Genomic DNA, 19,713 nt, shown 5'->3' on the forward strand with positions numbered 1-19,713 from the left:
AAAAGACCACATTATTGGTAATGGAGCTTCGAATATAACATGTATTCCTACAAAACTCTAACGGTAGTTTCTCCAAACTGTTAGCTACAAATAGGTCTTTGAAAGAGTATGGTAGCATTAAAATTGATGTTTCCATGTCCAACGGAATTAACTGGCAGGGCTCCCTGCTATTTTTTACCAGAAATTTGTTAAGAAAAAAGGCATAAAAAAACGGCCTTTTTTATTGTAGCATCTCTAATAATTCGCCTACCTCAGTCACTGTTTGTGTGCATAATAAAGATTTGTCTTGGCTTCAAAATGGTGTTGGTTTGGTCGTTGTAGCGCATCTATTGGTCGAGCAGTAGTCAAAACTAAAATCGGTGTGTTTCTTAACTATGGCCAAAACGGCCTTTTTTGTCCCACAGCTTTCATCTAAATAGGTTTTCAAACAGTATCTAACGGCTTTGGTACTCACATTTTGTGGTTCCAAATCGGCACTAGCCTTACCATTTACTCGTCTATACTCGATCTTCTGTCAACAATAAACCACTATTTTGACCCTTAACTATGGCCAAAACGGCCTTTTTTGTTCTACAGGTCCTGTTTAAAGACCTTTTTCAATGGTTCTCTCGGTCTTAGTAGTTACATCCTGTGGCTACAAATCGGCACCAGTTTGATCTTTGTAGCGCAGAAACTGGTAATTTGGTGGCTCGCGGATCAAAATGTTTTTTTCTTAACTATGGCGAAAACGGCCTTTTTTGCTCTACAGGTCCTGTTTCAACACCTTTTTTAACGGTTCTTTCAGTGATAGATAGTTACATCCTGTGGCTACAAATCGGCACTAGTTTCACCTTCGTAGCATCAATACTCGTTGATCCATTCTTCGCCAACCAAAACACGGAGATGGACCACCAAAATATTTTCTTTAATAACTCCTCCAATTCTCAGCCGATTTAAACCAAAGTTATACCCAATAATCTAGATTGATGTCGGTTCAAATCGGCCCTAGTCTGGTCTTTGAAGACGTCCTTGTTCACCAGTAATCGCTGTTTTTCCAAAATGCCCTGCGCACGACTTTTCTGGCCATCTCGCACTTTTTGCCCTCCAACAATGAAAACACCATTGATCAAATCAATACTCTCGGTTCCAAACTCTATAACCTTCCTCTACAAATCGGCACCAGAGCCCCCAAATTCTGACTTCAATTCGTTGACCTACAGAAAGGGGGTGCTCTTAACTATGGCAAAAACGGCCTTTTTTGTCCCAGAGAACATGCCACAACTGATCTTTGGATCGGTTATGACGGCTTTAACAATGTTCATGTTTGGCTACAAATCGGCACCCATTGGGCAGTTTTACTGCTCCAACTGGTTGTACCATTACAAACGGAGTTTACGAGCATGCTCTTAACTATGGGCAAAACGGCCTTTTTGCTCATACAGCTCCCAACTAAATGCCGCTACTAAACATACTCTCGGTTTCAACAACCACAACTGTAGCCTACAAATCGGCACCTGATTGGCTCTTGTAGCACCCCTCTACCGCCCACACTTCAATTTCCATCCTTAACTATTGCGGAAATGATTTTGTGGTGTTTTTTTTGGTGGTCAATACCCTAGGATTTGGGAAATATCAATCTTTCTTTAATACTGGGTGTGGTATACTTGATTTATTGTGTTTCAATTGATCTTATGATACTTCTAGACTCTGCCTATCATGTGATAGAAATAACATTATGTAGAGATGAAAACTGATTATTTTATTGAGAGGTGTAATATTAACTATGGGGAGGTGGTAAGTTGGTAGCATATTTGTTAAAATCGGTGGTGAAATATTTCAATCTGCAATATCTCACTCAATTTTTTATCGATCGTTTTCAATCTGAGATTGAGACTTGATTGATAATTAGGCTAGAAAATGGGAGGTCTGGGTGTGCATGGGAACAGGATTGAGTGTGTTATTGTGTCCTCTCTGTTGCGTCTCATTCTCCCAAAGTCACGGATTTAACATGCAAGTATATGCAGAAAATGCAGGATTTTGTATGGAAAAAGTCACGTGACCAGGTCGGAGTTAAGAAAGTTGTGTACCCGTGCTCAAAATACATACAAATTTTAGGCAAATTCGGACATAAATATGCAAGTTTTATGCAAGGTTCGGAACTTATTTCTCCCATGCATAATGGTTTTTACTAGGATTTTTATGGGTATTTTTCTGGCGTCTATTATTTTTTCTCAAGCCTAATTTCTTAGAATCTTTTCTTACAACCAATTTCTTACAACCTTTTCTTACAACTTTTTTTTTACAACCAACTTTATCGATCTCATTAGTACACAACAAGTTATATTGAAACACCTCAACTAGCACAACATAAATCATTCAATCAATTGTTTATTCAAGTTTAGATCCCTATGAGAATGTATTAATAGTCCCATTGACGCCATGAGTTGTAAATTGTTGTGATAGCGGTTAGTGGTTTCCAGTTTTCTGTGGCCGGATATCAGACTTATATTCTTCAATCAAGAGAATGAACAAGTGACATGATTGTGAATTAATACAGTTTGAGAGTTACAGAGATACTTAGTCAATGGCGTCAAGTAATTATTGGTCATTTGTTGTTGTATTGCTTTTAAAGAAGTCCCCATTATTTTAGACGCTGGTCGGTAAATCTTCCTAATAGCCATATTTCAATGAAATTAATAAATGTACAATGGAAATGTACTTAGGATTCATGAATTTAACAGAACTAGCCACTTATGGTATTGGTGTCATAGTCATCTACCGGGTTTAGTTTATCAGTTGTTATCATGTTTATGAAAATAGGTTTAATTATTTTAATGAGTGAAGCTGGATAGTACTAATGGTTAAACAGATTATTATTTACTTATTGATAGGGATGTTTTTGATGCACACCCAGGGATCATTAAATGAATAAAGAGTGATTTAATTCCCATTATTAGAAGTCCAGGATTATGAGTGAAACTATAACAAGTTATCCCCGCTAGTTGTCTCAAAGCAGTATTTGATATCTGGTACAAGTATTTTATTGGTGATCAATTTTTTGACTTTTGGGATCCATGATTTGTTGAGTAGTTGCCATATTTGGAACATCATGATTGATATTTTGAAATCACTTTAATTATTTTATTAGAGATTGAAATTTGCCAAATCATTGATTAAAAAAGGAATTCGATATTTAAGCTTCATTAGTTTTTATTAAGAACCTTCCAGGTGTTAAGAGCATTTACGATGGTATTGATTCTTTCTAAATCAGTGAATATACTGAAGGTAAATATATTGGATTGCAACATCAATCATAACCAGATGTTGTTGAATTCTTGAAAATTTTGACAAGAATCAACTCCGAAAGAATTGCCATATGTGCTTTTGGTTTTGCTTTGAAAGACAAAAGAAAATTGGTTACTGGTATCCAAAAAGCTAACATCATGAAATTAATTTGTTAAGTCAAGCTGTTAGAGATGTTGGTCAAGGTTAGTCAGGTATTGGAGTAAGTGATTTGATTGTCGATAATATTTTTATACAAGCTTTTGCCAAACCAGGACAACTTTATGTGGTCGTCGCCCCCACTGTGCATGGTCGTGACTTATCCAGCATTAGTGATTCATTAATAGATAGTTCAGGTTTGGTTCCAGGTGCTAACTTTGGTAGAGAATATGCTGTTTTTGAACTAGGTTGTTGTCGTCTTGGTTTAGATATTAATGGTAAGAACTCAGAATTGACTTAATGGTAATTGCCAGTTCATGGTTCAATTAACCTAATTGGTTGTGAGCTACAGAATAATAATACGACACTTTATACAAGGAAGTTTGAATTAGTCATTTTATTGGATTTTAATGCGTTTCTTAATAGGATGTACTGTGGTCAATATCATTTGGAACTTCCATGTTTACAGTCTAATGTCCCACTTCATAATAATCTTTTGTTGTTGTACTGCTCCCATTGAGGAAACGTCGAGACATGAACAGAAGCTTCTTGGGGAATTACTTACCACTCAGCTAAGTTTCATATCCTCACCCTTGTTCATCAACAATTAATTTGATTAGTTGTTAATACATCAACTAAAGTATTGAAGTGAATGGTTGTTCTCATCACAGAATTTCATTAAGGGCAAGTGAAGTGAATTCAACTAGTATTAACTTATTACTGGTGTGTAAGCTTGATAAGGTTATACTATACACATGTTGACTTGGTTATTGTCATTATTGAGTAATATGGTTATTGTTATGTTGAGCCGATTAAGGAAAAGCCAACCAACTATTATATGCCATTGATGCATTAGAATTAATCCTGCTTAAAAATTAAACTCAATGTGTGTTGGGAAGAGACAAGTTGGATTATAAGTATATGTGAGAATCCCTTTTGGAGGTCGATTGCTGTTTGGTTACATAGAATTCAACATTTACTGCTACAATATAAATTCATAGTTGTTGGCAGAATGAAGTATAGTTTATTAGAATAAGATCAATCATATTCTACTAATAATGCAGGAAACACTTATCATCTTATCCACTGAACAAAATCAAGGGAATTGGGTTTTAACTGTTATTATACTTCTTTGGTAGAGTTTGTATAGAGAGCATAAATATAGGACCCATGGTTTGCCACGTACAAAGGAAAAAAAAAAAAACAAAAAAATTTTCTCAAGCATAAAAATAACTCTTACACATCGTCCACTCTACTTTCTTCTGAACTACATCATCAATTAATCAAAATGGTATACACATTTGAAGATACATAAACTGGTATTGATAAAAATATATCCCATTTTGATACTCTGTATCTACAGTTAAATAAAAATCAGGTATTCCAGATCCAACAATTATAGATGGCATTAGTGGAGATAGACGACGGGCAGTTTGTTTTGATTATGAACTATACCCTCTGCTAATGCTCAAAAAAGAAGTACTCATCAATTTTTCATTGGATATTAATGAAGATGATATATCCCGTTTGTTCATCAAGCTGTCCTGAATACTGTGAAAGATCTTGTGGAGATGTATGGGAATACTCGTCTAAGAAGTTTTGGTAAAGCCACAAGATTATTACAACATTTAAGAATTGTCCATTCATAAACTTTTAGATGCATGGCTTCTATCGGGAATGCCTTTTTTAATTATTATACAATTTGTGATGAATTTGATTTCCCCAAGACTTCTTGTGTATGGTTGAATTTTAATGAAGAGAACACTTAATTTCAATGAAAACTGGTTTACAATAGGAAGGCCAACAGGCTTGTCATATTTATTGTTTATGGGATAAGAATCATTGTTATTGGGAGTTTAAACGAAGACATGGCACGTAGTGTTGAAAGTGTTAGTGCTAATGGGGTAAATATTCTACTGGCTATCATTTTGTCAACTGGGTACATTTTATTATTTATTGTTTCCTTTTGCCAAATCAATTAACAAGGTTTCAGTAAAGCGTTCAGGAGCATATGGATAATTGATGATCTTATATTTAGTTTGATCAAGAGTCATTCACTACTACCTTGTGTATTTGGTGTTACTTCATGCTTGGGATTTAGTTCGTATTGGAAACACTATAAAATACTAATTGATATTTTAACAACAAGAAAGGGATTATGAGCAAAATATTGAAAAATGAAACAGTTTATTGAACTATTTGGGAAATAAGGATATACTAAGTTGTTTTATAAAAGTATTATGGGTGTTGGACAAGTGGCTGGATTAATTTTTATTTTATTGTGGTAAAGTTTTAGAGACTCCCCTAAGTGTCCATAAATTAAGCAATACCAACAATTAGATTTTAATGGGGCATTCATCAGATGCGTCTACATCAGGGCATGCCAGTACTAATAGACTATTAATATGGATATTTGTGTTGTTTTTTTACAAATAGAGTGCTTGAAGACAATGGAAAGAAATGAGAAGTAGGATACAAGACTACCAATATCACTTCAAACAAATGCTCTGACAAGAAATGAACCATCGGAAAAGAGGGATAACAACGACAATCGGATTCTGATTCTAACAATGATAGGAAAAGTATAAAGATGGTTAAACAAGACGACAATAACAAATCGTATGACTCAAATTTCATTGCTGATTAGAACATTACTGACATTATACATATTGTGGAGGGTGTTAGTGTCTTTGTTTGAAGTTAATGTCTACTACTTGCTACTAGTCAATTGAGACAATTAACATGTGATTACTACTTTTGCTTCATTTGTGTTTAGCAGAAACTATATCTTTATTTTCTCAAATCATAAATAATAGCCACTAGGTTGAATCATTGCTGCTCTTCCCTTCTCAAGACAACTCTGCTTTATTTCTAGAGGGTGCTGCTGGTCTTTTTCTTATTTGATATTGTCTACACTATGTTTGTACTATCAGCTTGGTAACCAACCACATTGATATTAATACATCTAGCTAAAGTATTACACAGCAGGAGAAATTATGAATGTGATTATAATAAAGCTTGTTTTTTTATGGTTCAAATGTACTTTCGTTATATTGATCAACGATTCTGTTATTATTTGATGTCTAAGTATCTGCAGGTTTCGAACGAAATCCTCATCTTTGCATACATCTATGTCCTCAAAATACAATCGGCTATAATTCACCCAGTATTTGAGTTATGTTGAAACCAATGGTATTATTGAAATCAGCGAGTCATTCTCCATCATTTAATGTCATCAAAAAAATTTGGTCAGATTTTCACCTAGATAAAGTCTACCCGGCTAGACTGATGTAATTTATTTTTTTGATGGATTCTGTCTTTACTATGTGTTTTTGGAAAATCAAATTTACTATAACTTGCCCAATATTTGTGCTACGTTGAAAATAATGACACCATTGAAATCAGGAGCTCATTTTCTATTAGTTAATGTCATAAAACATTAGGGTCAAATTTTTGATTTTGGTGGGAATTTTTTTTTGGTGGGTTTTACCTTCATTCTTGGTTTCTGAAAAAATTTCAAAAATTTTTCAAAATCTCAAACTTGCTGACTTAAGAGTTCCAAAAAAACAAATTTTGCTATAACTCACCCAATATTAATGCTACAGCGGAAAGAATAGTATCGTTGAAGTCAGAATTTCATTCTCCATCATTTAATGTCATAAAACAATAGGGTCAGATTTTTGCCTAGATAAAGTCTACCCGGCTAGACTGATGTAATTTATTTTTTTGATGGATTCTGTCTTTACTATGCATTTCTGGAAAATCAAATTTGCTATAACTCGCCCAATATTTGTGCTACGTTGAAAATAATGGCACCATTGAAATCAGGAGCTCATTTTCCATTAGTTAATGTCATAAAAGAATATGGTCAGATTTTTGATTTTGGTGGGAATTTTTTTTTGGTGGGTTTTACCTTCATTCTTGGTTTCTGAAAAAATTTCAAAAAATTTTCAAAATCTCAAACTTGCTGACTTAAGAGTTCCAAAAAAACAAATTTTGCTATAACTCACCCAATATTAATGCTACAGTGGAACGAATAGTACCGTTGAAGTCAGAATTTCATTCTCGATCATTTGATATCATAAAACATTAGGGTCAGATTTTCACCTAGATAAAGTCTACCCGGCTAGACTGATGTAATTTATTTTTTTGATGGATTCTGTCTTTACTATGTGTTTTTGGAAAATCAAATTTACTATAACTTGCCCAATATTTGTGCTACGTTGAAAATAATGGTACCGTTGAAGTCAGGAGCTCATTTTCTACTATTTAATGTAATAAAAGAATATGGTCAAGTTTTGTCAGATTTTAGCCTGTATAAACCCTACCCGGCTAGACTCTTGGCTGAAAAAAAGAATTGGAAATAAGGGAATGAAGTTTTCTGATGGTTTAGAATTAAATTTACCCGACTGGGGGAGAAATTTCTCATAACATACTGTTTTCGCAGCCATCATATTATAAAAAATAAACCTACAAATGAATTAACCCACATAATAGTACATTGCCATTTGCAAACCTGATCTAATATTGAAAGAGGCATAAATGCATTTGTTTAATGGATATTTTTTCAATAATTTTTATGGTTTCTTGTATTACTTTGCAACCTAATAACTAGAGATATAATATATTCAACATATGGTAAATGCAACTAACAATTGCAACACTTCAAGATTGATGTTTTCTACATGCCTACAATCAAACAGGAGTCATATGGCTTAAATTTTTGCTTTAGTATTCAGCATTAAAGAATTAGACCAACCTATTATTGTAGCCATTAATTGAAGAATCAGATACATCTACAAATAAATGAATAACAAAACTTTTTGTAGTCTATCCATGTGAAAGAAAGAAGAGGTGTTTTGAATGAACCATACATATACATAGACGCATCTTTAATATTTGGTATAGTATTTGTGTGTAATCCCGCAATAAGGTAATGCCAATGGGATGTGGACGTCTTAATGCTCTTTCCCATCGGGATATGCAGCATCTACTCATCGATTTTTAAATTCTATATTATTCTCTGTAGTGGATCTTCTGTTGCCACTGTAATACACACTTCTATCACACCAAAAGTCTAATTTGTATAATTGATATTATTAAAAAATTGCATATAGCAAGGCGATAATTTGCTTGTGCAATTAATAATTATGATTCAATTACATTTACCTTTATATCAATTTGCAATGACAATTATAGTTGTAATTGTATTAATTAGAATGAATTTATGACACCAAACTTGATAATTCTATTTTATACAAACGTAAATATTGGTTGGTTAATTAGAATTGCAGTTTAAGATTCTTTCTTATTTGTAATCTAATGTTAGCGGGGAACATACAATGAATAAAATTTAACATGGATTACACAGTAAATGGGTTTTCGGATAATGATAAAAATGATGATTCAAATGAAAAATTTCTTACCGTTAATATTTCATTGATAAAAACTGTAAATAATCATGAAAGATGTAATATATCATTGGGAAGTTTTTTAGGTGATCACAAACGCTATGCATTAATATCATCCTCTTTAGGATTTAATCTTCGTGGGAACTAAAAATGTATGTTTTTGATTTCATTAAAATGAATGATATAGACTCAGATTGGCGTTTATTGACATGTTTTTTTGCTTTTGTGGGGATATCTTATGTGGATTTAATGAATAATCAATCTATTTCTTTCAATATCAAAAATTATAATGCTATTTGTTGTCATGAAACCAATAAGAAGTAACTGTATCAATAGGTTATTAGTTAATACACATACATACATATATCATTATTTGAATATTAAGAACAGATAAATAAATGGTGTGTAATTATAATTATGTTTGTTTTTCATAATAATTTTCAACCAAAAAAAAAAATGAAGCAATAGACAAGAAAAAAATTTTTACCACCAAAGCAAATCATGATTTGAGTTACCACCAAAATTGATTAAAACAGTTTAATAAAAGAAGAACTAGAAAGCTGTACATATGTGAATCATTAACTACGTCTTCTTCCCAAATAGCACCATTCATGACATCGTATCTCCTATCCGCAGAATATCCTATACCGCATATATAAACAATACAATTGTTATATAAGTAGTTTAGATATGATCGTATATTGAAGAAAAACAAACAAAATAAACTAGGATGAAAATCAAGCCTATTTAAAGTCTTTTCATTAGTAGGATTTGAGGGCTCAACTCATTAATTAACAATCTTCATTTTCTACCTTGATTGTTAATAGCATGACCTAAACAGTTGGTAACATAACCTCTAATGATCACTTGCATGCTAATAGCTTAACATCAACCATTCATTGGTCACTTATATTGTGGTAATAATTGTTATCAACTGATTTACCCATAACAACAATATCTAACTGTATCTTTTAAGTCAAAAAGAAATTAACATTTTTACAATGATAAATGTCAACCAAACAACAACAACTAACCTTTTTGATTAGCATTTAAAAATTCCAGTTATCAACTAAATTAGGGAGGAACAGGAAATTATAGTTTATTGTGTTCAGCTAAGATTTCTTTATCAGCGGCTATATTGAACCATCTTTATAAAGAATGGTTTGTATTTTTCCAATAACTTGAGAACGAATAATCTTAAAAACTAAAACGCAATGCTGACTCAGTTTTGAATATTGATAACAATTTAATACGATTTAAGAAGCCTGATGATCATTGGTGGTTTTTATGCTGGTAATAAGTAAAAATAAAAGAAGAAGAAAGAAAAGAAAAGAGAAAGAAACGGTATATTTTTTTGGATGCAAAAAATAATTTAGGTTATTTATATTAGTGTCGCTAAGTAACAACAAATCTTCCCAATCATTGTTATTTGTGCTTATTTGCACGACAAGTGTATTGGTACAAATTAAATACAAATATCACAATTCAAGACTTTGGTATAAAATAAGTAACAACCGTAAAATATTTTATATAGTTATATATAACTTAATTATGGGATATAAAGAGTTTATTCGATACAATAAGTTTTGTCCATAAAATCTAACTTTAAAGGCTATGGGCTATTTTCACAACATTCGGTGAATCTGTGATTTATTTCACTTGAGTCAAATACCACAACCTATTGTGAACAGTTGTTATGGAATATATATAGTCGTGTAACTTGGCTAATATATTCTGTTACTAATATAACTGTGTATTAGGTTAATCCTGCCTCGTCCGCCCTCTATACCTAACCTAAACACTGGGAGAATCTATGTACTTATATACCACTCCTTTAGAGTACTACACGGGTAAAATCCCGCACGCCTTAGCGTCTTGCTCCTATCATTTCTGCCAAGGATATATATGATTGGGAAAAGCTTAATAGTTTAATTACTGGTTGTATCCGACCATCCGGTATTGTCTATTGCCTTAATGTCCATGTGACATCGTCCATTATCTCCTTAACTCCTCCTCTGAGCCTGTTTGGCTTTGTTCATTGTGCCTATTGGTGCAGTGGCATCATTTCTATTGTATGTTAATAAGGTTTGAGGGTTGCACTACCTAATGCAGTCTAGGTGTGTCTGTTCGAAAAAAAAAAAGTATATAAATCCAACAAAATAACTAAACAAAAAATTTAAAAAACTAAACCAAACTAAACAACACACCATATTAGAGGGAGGTGGGCCTGGCTCATCCTCTGAAAAATATTCTGATATGGCATCTGAAAATCCTCCTATATCGTCTGCTTCAAATAGCTGTTCCCTTTCTTCATCAGGCATTTCCCCTTCAGATTAACTATCACCTTCCATTTTCAGCAAGTCTTTCACGAGCTTGCTTTATTTCTTCAGCTTGAACCACCAATAGTCTTTCCACATCAACCAATCTATTCAGCTTCTCCGTTGTTTCTTTCTTTAATCTCGTCTTGAGTTGAGGTCACTTGAGATTGAGCATCCACCAATGATTGCAAATGATCAGCACTAGCAGATGTGTTTGTAGAAGTGTCAGGATTGTTCTCTGACATATTGATTGATTATAACAGTAACTGGTTTTATATATATTATAATTGTTGTTGTTAATTATTAACTATTTAAGAAATCATCAAAAGATTCTTAGTGGTTAGTCTCTAAAAAAGATTTCATTATATTTATAATCTACCTTTCTCTTTCTAAACCACTTTCAGATTTCATCCCTTAAGCAGGGTTAACTAAGTAACAATATCACAATTTATGTTCACAATGACAACTATTCACTTAATCAATATTCACTTAACAATATTCACTTATCAAGTTTTCACATGATCAAGTATTTGCATTAGTTTACTATTCAGCATTATTACACCATAGTAAATCTTTAATATCAATAATTGTTTGTCCTTATCATAAACGGGGATATTCTATTGATTGCATTGATAGTTACAAGTGTTATTTCTTGAAAAGTTTGGATGTGAAAAAATTCCCTAAATTGAATTATATCGTTGAAAAAAGTGTAATGTTAGTAGTAATTAGACAAGATGGTATAAAACCTAAATTTCAGACAATTCAATTTCGTTCCAATTAAAAAAAAAACATGAACAAGAATAGTTTTAATGGAAAGATTCAATAAACAAGAAAAGGGGGACTGGCTGGTTGGCGGTGCATTAATGATGATAATAATTTGTCATTCGCTTTCGCTTCGAGAAGTTTGACATTCGCCAAGAAAAGATTAAGAGTAAAAAAATAGATTGCTGCATTTAGTATTTGTTAAAAATATACGAAAGCAATTTATCGCTAAAGAATCAAGAGTGCTAGTCAAAAGCATGGATCAATTGGTGTTGTTGTTGTTGTTGATAGGTTTAATATTATATATGCCTTGTCAACTTCTTCACACCACCTCCTCCACCACCTTCTTCTTCTTCTCTTTTGTGGTTAGAGAAACTCAAATGGTTAATATAATTGTTAGATGAGGCTGTGTATTCTCTTTAAATGTACCAAATGGTAAATATTATTTCTTTATTTGGTTATTGCATTATTTTAAGGCTTAGGAAAATAAAAAAATAAAAATAAAATAAAAGAAAGACAGAGTTATCAAATATTCAATTTATATATGTTAATTTGTTTTATACTCTTGACCAACTTCTCATCTCATCTCATCTCATCTTTTGATGTAGTATATATTGTTTAATTTCTTTGTTAGGTGGTGGTGGAAATTGAGAATTAACCGATATCCGAAATGAGGTGATCATCAAGAGAAAGCCAAAAAAAAGAAGGGCTTCCCGTAATAACCGAAATTATTTCCGATTACGAAATGCGAAACCAATTGAAGGTTGAGGATACAATAATATTACCTGTTGTTCTTCTTATTCTTAATGAACAAAAAACCGGAAAAGCTGATTGAAAGTAATTCTTGTTACTACTGCCATTGCCACCACATTCTAAAATGATTAAAACGAGGCAAAGTAAGTATTTTTTTTTTATTAATTCCCTCATTTGAAATTTTTTTTAAACCGAACGATAATAATATCCCCCTCTTATTACCTTCTTCTCATCTTTTATACGATCCCTTTATTATCAAGAACCATTTCTTACTCTCTTACCATTAATATAATTATAAGCTTACTGTAATAAAACATCTTCTTTATCTACTGTTTATGTTATTGGTATATGAGAATTAACGTTTAAGCCTACTAAATGTTTATCATCAAAATAAAGGGGTGGGGAGAGAAAGAAACTTAATAAAGTTTTTAAAAATAACCCGTCGAGGCACAGCAACAACAACATCTTAAACCTAAGATTATAATACCCAACACTCAACATCCAACACCCACCACTTATAACTTAAGATTAACAAAACCGTGTATAGCTTCTCCAACTTTCTTTCTTTTATTATTATTATGTAATGATTTATTTTTAAACAACAACTTGATAAGCCTCCTGGTTTTGATTCTTATGATTTTTCTCCTATTCTTCAATTATTGTTTATGGTTTGTATATTCAAGATTTTCTGCCTATATTGATTGTTGATCTCTATAATAATGTTGGTAATATTTTTGTATCGTTTAATCACCCAATATGTTGTTGTAACAACAATATGATGGATAAAACAATTGATTTGTAATTTTTTGTGCCGATATTACCAGGAAAAAAAAAAAAAAAGAAAAAGAGGAATTGACATTTGAGTGTTTGATATTCGGGTATTGTTAGTTAGTTAGTAATAAAGTAGTAATAGTAGTAGTTGTAGTCTACCCGAGAAATTTGGTATCAGTTAATGTTTATTCAAATTAAAATGATTAATTTACGTTACGGAAATAGACTACATTTTTTAAGAAATTTTGCAGACGACTTTTAGTGTAATGAATAAATACAGCAACAACTACAACTATAACAACTTCTACAAATTGGATTCTAAGGAGTTTTAAAAGGAGGTGATCCATCACAACAACAACAACAACAACAACAACAACAACAAATAACGATGACCATTCCAAATATATTTAATTTATTTATTGTAAATATTATTAATATTATTATTATCAAAATCTTCTATATTGAAACATAATAGACATAACCACAATATATAGGTACGATAGATTTATGTATATGACGAAAGTAATCCTTCTCCATTCATTATTAGTAATAATTTTATTGTTCTCTCTCCCTATATATATATATATATATATATTTGAATCTTTCTTCTTTCTTCTTTTTCTCTTCTTCCCTTTTTTACTATTCTTCTTAGTTTTTATTTTTTTTTTGCATTCTTATTTGTTCTTCATATGTCCTTATTTAATTCCCTTTTAATTTACTTTTTAATTTAATCATTATTTGTCATTCACATAATTATCATACTTTTTCTCACTATTTCCATTAATAATCATATTTCCCATTTCCAATTTATCAAAATATTTTATAACTTAAAGAAAGAATCCACTATAACAGCCATCTTTAAATTAATTCCAATATACAAAATTTCTTGTAATCAAATAACAATTACAACAAATCATCCATAACAGTTTTAAACTTTTAAACTTTTAAACTTCAAAACATTACCTTGCCTTCTTGTTTTCATTTTTTTTTAATTGCAAAAAAACAAACCACTCCCAAAAAAAAAAAAAAAAAGGCAATATCATGATGTCTCATCAACAACTCATTAATCCACATGGATATAATAGTGGAGGTGATGGAGAAAGTATTATACTGGTGGATAAAGAATTACCAACTTCTTGTACTTCTAGTTCAATTAATATTATAGCAAAATTCATAAAAATGATATCTATTAAATTCCAAAAAATCCCTCCATTTAGAATAAAATGGTTTATTAGTACTATTGCTATTGTCATTTATTCAACAATTTTTAATATAACCAATTTAATTATGTTTTCTAAATTTACTAAAAATTTCAATCTGGTTAATCCATTATCAGTGATTTTTTTATTTTTAGATGTTTTCATATTTCTTGTTGTTATTTATGAAAAATTTTATCATAAAAATAATAATGAATTCACTAATAAATGGTCAAAATATACTTATATAATAGTTTGTAAAATATTGAAAAAAATTTTATGGTTGATTTTATTAATTGCTTGTATTTTCCAAGTGGTTTTAATTTCCATTGGTAAATTATCTAATCCATTAAATGTTAATGATAATCAATTGGATATTTTAAATATGTCACAACATGAAAAAACTGGATACTTTATCGTTAATTTAATTAATTTAGTATTTAATGGTGCATTATTAGGGATTTGGTGGTCAACTAATATTTCATCAGTTTATTTATTATTTGCTTCAATTAATTTCATAAATATTTTGATTGCCATTAGTCTTGTCCAAATTAATATTAGTTATTTCAATTTAACTAGTGGATCAGTAAGGAAATTACATAATTTATTTATAATAACTGGAACATTTATGACAGGACAATCAGCTATCGGTTTAAGTATTGTATTATTGATTAATGAAAAAAATCGATTGAAAGATTTCATTGGTAAATTGATTTTTTTTTATGATGTTTATGTGACATTATTATTCAGTTTATTATTAGGATGTACCATTGTTAGTGGGATTTATTTTGATTATAAAGCCCTGTTCCCCATTAGTATTTTCATATTATATCTTTGTTCCATTATTATTTCGGTTGTGTCATTCTTATGTACACGATATTTCCGTTTACGTGGTGGATTTACTAATGAATATCAAGTGGAAGAATATGATTTACTTTCATTAACGGTTCATCAAAAACAAGGATGGGGGAAACTTATAGATATTAATCATAAATATAATGGAGGAATTTCTGGTGATTATGTCATTTCATTAATGGAAAATTATATGGAAGCAGATTTACCAGGAATGTCATGTAAAGTATTAAGGGTATTCAAAAAGAATGAAACAACAATAACAACAACCACAACCCAGTTGCTGCAAAAACTAAAGCATCAAAGCAAAAAGAATTTAAACACTGCATTTGAAGATTTAGATCATGAATCATTATTATTTCAAGATACTCCAACATTATGTGACACCACATCATCGATTAAACATTTAGAGGATGAATATCGACCATTATCGAAAAATCAATTGAAACGATTAGCTAAAAAAAATCAAAAAGATAAAAAATTATTAGAATTAAAATCTTTAGAAAATAATACTGAAATTTTTTATCAAGAATTAATGAATACTGAAGCATTAATATTACTTACTATTATTGAAGAATTTGATTTAAGTGAAAGAATCCCAGGATGGATTGGTAAAAAATTGAATAAATGGTTTGGGAAAAATTCGAAATATCCATTTTTATGTATTCGATTTGGATTATTAGGATTTCATTGGCCATTTAAACGATCGACTTTTTATTGTAGTGCCACCAAAAAACCTGTAGCTCGTGGTGCTGCTGTGCTATATGCCATATCTCAATGGAATTCTCAACATGAAAAATTAACCGTATTATTAGATCCAACTTATAAAGATGTTAATTTTGAAGCAGGGATAACTTCTAGTGGTTGGTATAAGATTAAATTACCTAATTCTCATATTATTGATTTAAGACCATTTCAAAATCAAACTAGTACTGATTATTTCAAAGCCATAAAATATAGAACTCAAGATAATTCATTTAAACAAGCTAATGGACAAGTAATTGAAACTAATATATTTAATTATGAAAATTGTCAAGAAATCATTAATATGAATCAAAATATTTCTCAAAATAGACAACTGTCAGGACAATCACAACAATTATTACAACCAAATTGGGAATTCATTTATAATTTAGGAAATTATTCTAATGAAAAAAAATATCGTTCCTTGTTGTTTTTAAAAGTTGATAATGAAATCATTGCTTCATGTGTTATATTTCGTTTAGGTGATACTATGACTTCAGATATTCAAGGATTAAATCATGTTATAAGTAAAAAATATAAAGCATATTTTGTTATGATGCAAGAAGTAATTAAAATTGGATTAAGAGAAGGAGTTAAATTTATTGATTTTGGTCCAACTACTGAAGAAGCTAAAGTTACTATTGGTTGTAATGTTGTACCATTATGTGGATCAATTTACCCTAAAAATAAATTCTTAGGACCAATCATAAAATTTGCTGCTAGTAAAGTTGATGTATAAGATGGTTCATTGTTTAGTTTGAATAGTTGGTTGAACTTTATAGATAGGATAGGATAGGATAGGATAGGATAAGATACGATTTATAATATGTTTTATATGAAAGTTGTTGTAAATTTGTAGTTTTGTTGCAAAGTAAAATCACCAGAAAGTGTTGTACGAATTTACACGACAGAATTTAAATCTATGTGTTGGACCAACAAATGGTTTTTCGGACACATGTACACGCACAGCTTCAACTAAGTGTCCCTTGGGCAACAATTTTTTTATTTTATTCATTTAGTGTGGCAAATTGTTCCTTTTCAATTACTACACACATTAACATTACCATTTACTTTCCTTCTTTATATCAGTTTTGATTAAGTTTTTTTTTTTTTATTATTATTTAATTACTTACTTACCAATAGTTATGTCAACTACTATATATGATGATCATTATATAAAAATGACTAAAGTTTTTAAATCCATACATTCTCAAACTAAATTAAAGGTTTATGAGGTTTTATTTGCTAGTTCATTTATACTAAATTTCTTACTTGGTCGACTCATTCATTTTTCAGCTCCAGATGAAGAAGTATATAATTATTATAATGATAAACGGAATATATTGAATCAATGGTTTGTTAAAAGAGGTTGGGGCTGGACTACATTAGTGATTATTTTATTTTATTCTAATATCATCTATAAACAATATGTCAATAGTACTACCACCACCAAAAACAACAAACAAACACTTATTATTAAGACGATTCGTAATGCAATAATTAATTATATTGTTGTTACTATATGGTGGATATTTTTCACTCAATGGTGTTTTGGATTACCAATAATGGATAAAATATTTGTTTTAACTGGAGGTAAATGTAGTATTGATATCAATAATACTGCAAATTCTTTTACAACAACATCAACAACAGTATTTACTCCTAATCATCATATTCATCCAAGTTTTGTTCAAAAATTAGAAAATATTTGGGAATCAACGGGGATAACATCATATAATTGTCGTAGAATTAAAGGAAGTCAATGGATAGGTGGTCATGATCCTCTGGGTCATGTATTTTTAATGATTCATTCATCATTATATTTGTTTAATGAAATGATTAATTATTGGCCTAATTGGTCATATATTAAACATAATATTTCTCAATTATTAACAAGTACTAGACCTTTAACTATTAATGATAGATTATTATTATTATGGAATACTCCACAATTGATAATTATAGGTTTAATTGGATTATGGTGGTTTATGTTATTAATGACAAATATATATTTCCATCTGAGTTTAGAAAAATTGGTGGGTTTAATATTTGGTTATATTGGTGTAGCAGGATTATATTGGATACCGAGATGGTTATCATAATATGTATGTGTGTGGGAGGTTTTTGTAAAAAGTATATAAAATTAATTTAATTTAATAACATTTGGGTTGATTTTTTGCAGTAAATTATTATTGTAGATTTATGATGATAATATCTTTGATGATATTAAAATAAGGGGACTACTACCATGAGTTCTTATTTACAGTGGGAGGGGGGGGGGGGGGGGCAAGGTTTTACACTAACGGTATGACAGTTTCGGAGTAATCAATATCCCATATCTTCTTATTAGTCAGTAATAAGTGGATATATATCTCCCGTCAAGAGTGAAACATTTTCAGGTACCAACCATTCACAATCGAAGATTTTCATTACATAAATTTCATTATCGAAAAAACAGAACCTACATTGTTGAAGAGAATAATCTTACACACAATACACAAAAAAAGATGTATTAAATGATAGATTATTATTTTCTATCGTCAATTCATTTATGAATTGAAGTATTATAGGTCTTCAAATGATACACATTATATTGATTACTTAATTGTCATATACTAGTGTATGGGTTAGTAAACGATGTATAACTCTTCTTCTTCTTCTTCTTCTCTAGGAAAATGATTTTTACCAAAAGAAGAAATATTTGAATTCTTCGTGTTTCAAATCTATAAAAGTTAACCTTTGTGGTGACTAAAATAGAATAGGGATTTTCCTTTTAGATTTTAGTTCTTTGAAAAGCCCTTTTTTAAAAACGCCACCCCCCCCCTTTGAATTGGAACAAACACGGAGTCAATTGCTGGGTTGTATTTTGAACAACTATTTGAATATTGTATATACATTCTTTATAAACATATTATGATATACTTTGTAGTGTGATAAATCTAGATTCTAATACAATACAGTCTATGTTTTGATCTCTTATGTAGGAGAAGGAAGATGTATGGGCTTGATAATAAAGAATAAGGGGGAAGCCAGAAGGAGGCTACCAGACGCGTCGAATTTGACAGTTGAGACATTTTAACGCGAATGTCACAATACACGACATAATCATATATATATATATGACCACGACATTAATTATCGTGTGTTTTGTGAGAAAAGACAAACAATAAACAAAAAAAAAAAAAATGTAACACAAATTTACACGAAAATGACGAAAGACGAAAGAGGAAAGACGAAGCACCAGATGATGATGAAGTAGAAGAATAATAACCAATCAGAATGGAAAGACACATTATTATAAATGCCATTCATACATTTCAACAAAGGAAAACAGTAATTATTATTTTTATTTCCATGTACTCTATGCATGATTGATGTTGTTAAGAAATGTTCCTTCTAGTAACGGGGAGTCTCTTAAACTTCTAATCACTCACCCCTCCCCTGGCACCAAAGAACTGGATATCATAAATCTCAATAAAAAAGGTA

General features: G+C 30.6%; 2 protein-coding genes and 1 pseudogene across 2 annotated transcripts, besides 8 other annotated features; all 3 read left to right on the top strand. All coding sequences in view use genetic code 12, as the record gives it.

Moving 5' to 3' along the window:
* Positions 1-1,564: part of a tandem repeat (RPS (RePeat Sequence) domain; last RPS unit is partial;~RPS_6) that runs on past the window's edge.
* Positions 1-7,313: part of a repeat region (core RPS domain of MRS consists of five partial RPS units of 1934 bp each, plus one partial RPS unit of 1358 bp; orientation = reversed) that runs on past the window's edge.
* Positions 1,565-7,313: a repeat region (HOK region).
* On the top strand, positions 3,153-3,709 carry CD36_43675 (annotated as a pseudogene).
* Positions 3,153-3,709: a sequence feature (Similar to Pichia stipitis IDH1;~degraded pseudogene in HOK region of MRS_1).
* Positions 7,314-9,500: 2,187 nt separating the features above from the next.
* Positions 9,501-9,782: a mobile genetic element.
* A 439-nt stretch (positions 9,783-10,221) lies between these two features.
* Positions 10,222-10,515: a mobile genetic element.
* Positions 10,516-10,961: a mobile genetic element.
* Positions 10,962-11,291: 330 nt separating this feature from the next.
* Positions 11,292-11,702: a mobile genetic element.
* Positions 11,703-14,476: 2,774 nt separating this feature from the next.
* CD36_43680 (conserved hypothetical protein) lies at positions 14,477-16,966 on the top strand (the record flags this gene model as incomplete). Its single annotated transcript, XM_002419980.1, has 1 exon — positions 14,477-16,966. One exon carries the CDS (start codon positions 14,477-14,479, stop codon positions 16,964-16,966), a length of 2,490 nt encoding a protein of 829 aa, XP_002420025.1.
* Positions 16,967-17,372: 406 nt separating this feature from the next.
* On the top strand, positions 17,373-18,329 carry CD36_43690 (inositol phospholipid biosynthesis protein, putative; the record flags this gene model as incomplete). Its single annotated transcript, XM_002419981.1, has 1 exon — positions 17,373-18,329. The coding sequence occupies one exon, from the start codon at positions 17,373-17,375 to the stop codon at positions 18,327-18,329; it is 957 nt and encodes a 318-aa protein (XP_002420026.1).
* Between the last annotated feature and the right edge of the window lie 1,384 nt (positions 18,330-19,713).

The sequence above is a fragment of the Candida dubliniensis genome, chromosome 4 (genome assembly GCF_000026945.1).
Source record: "Candida dubliniensis CD36 chromosome 4, complete sequence".
Lineage (NCBI taxonomy): Eukaryota > Fungi > Ascomycota > Pichiomycetes > Serinales > Debaryomycetaceae > Candida > Candida dubliniensis.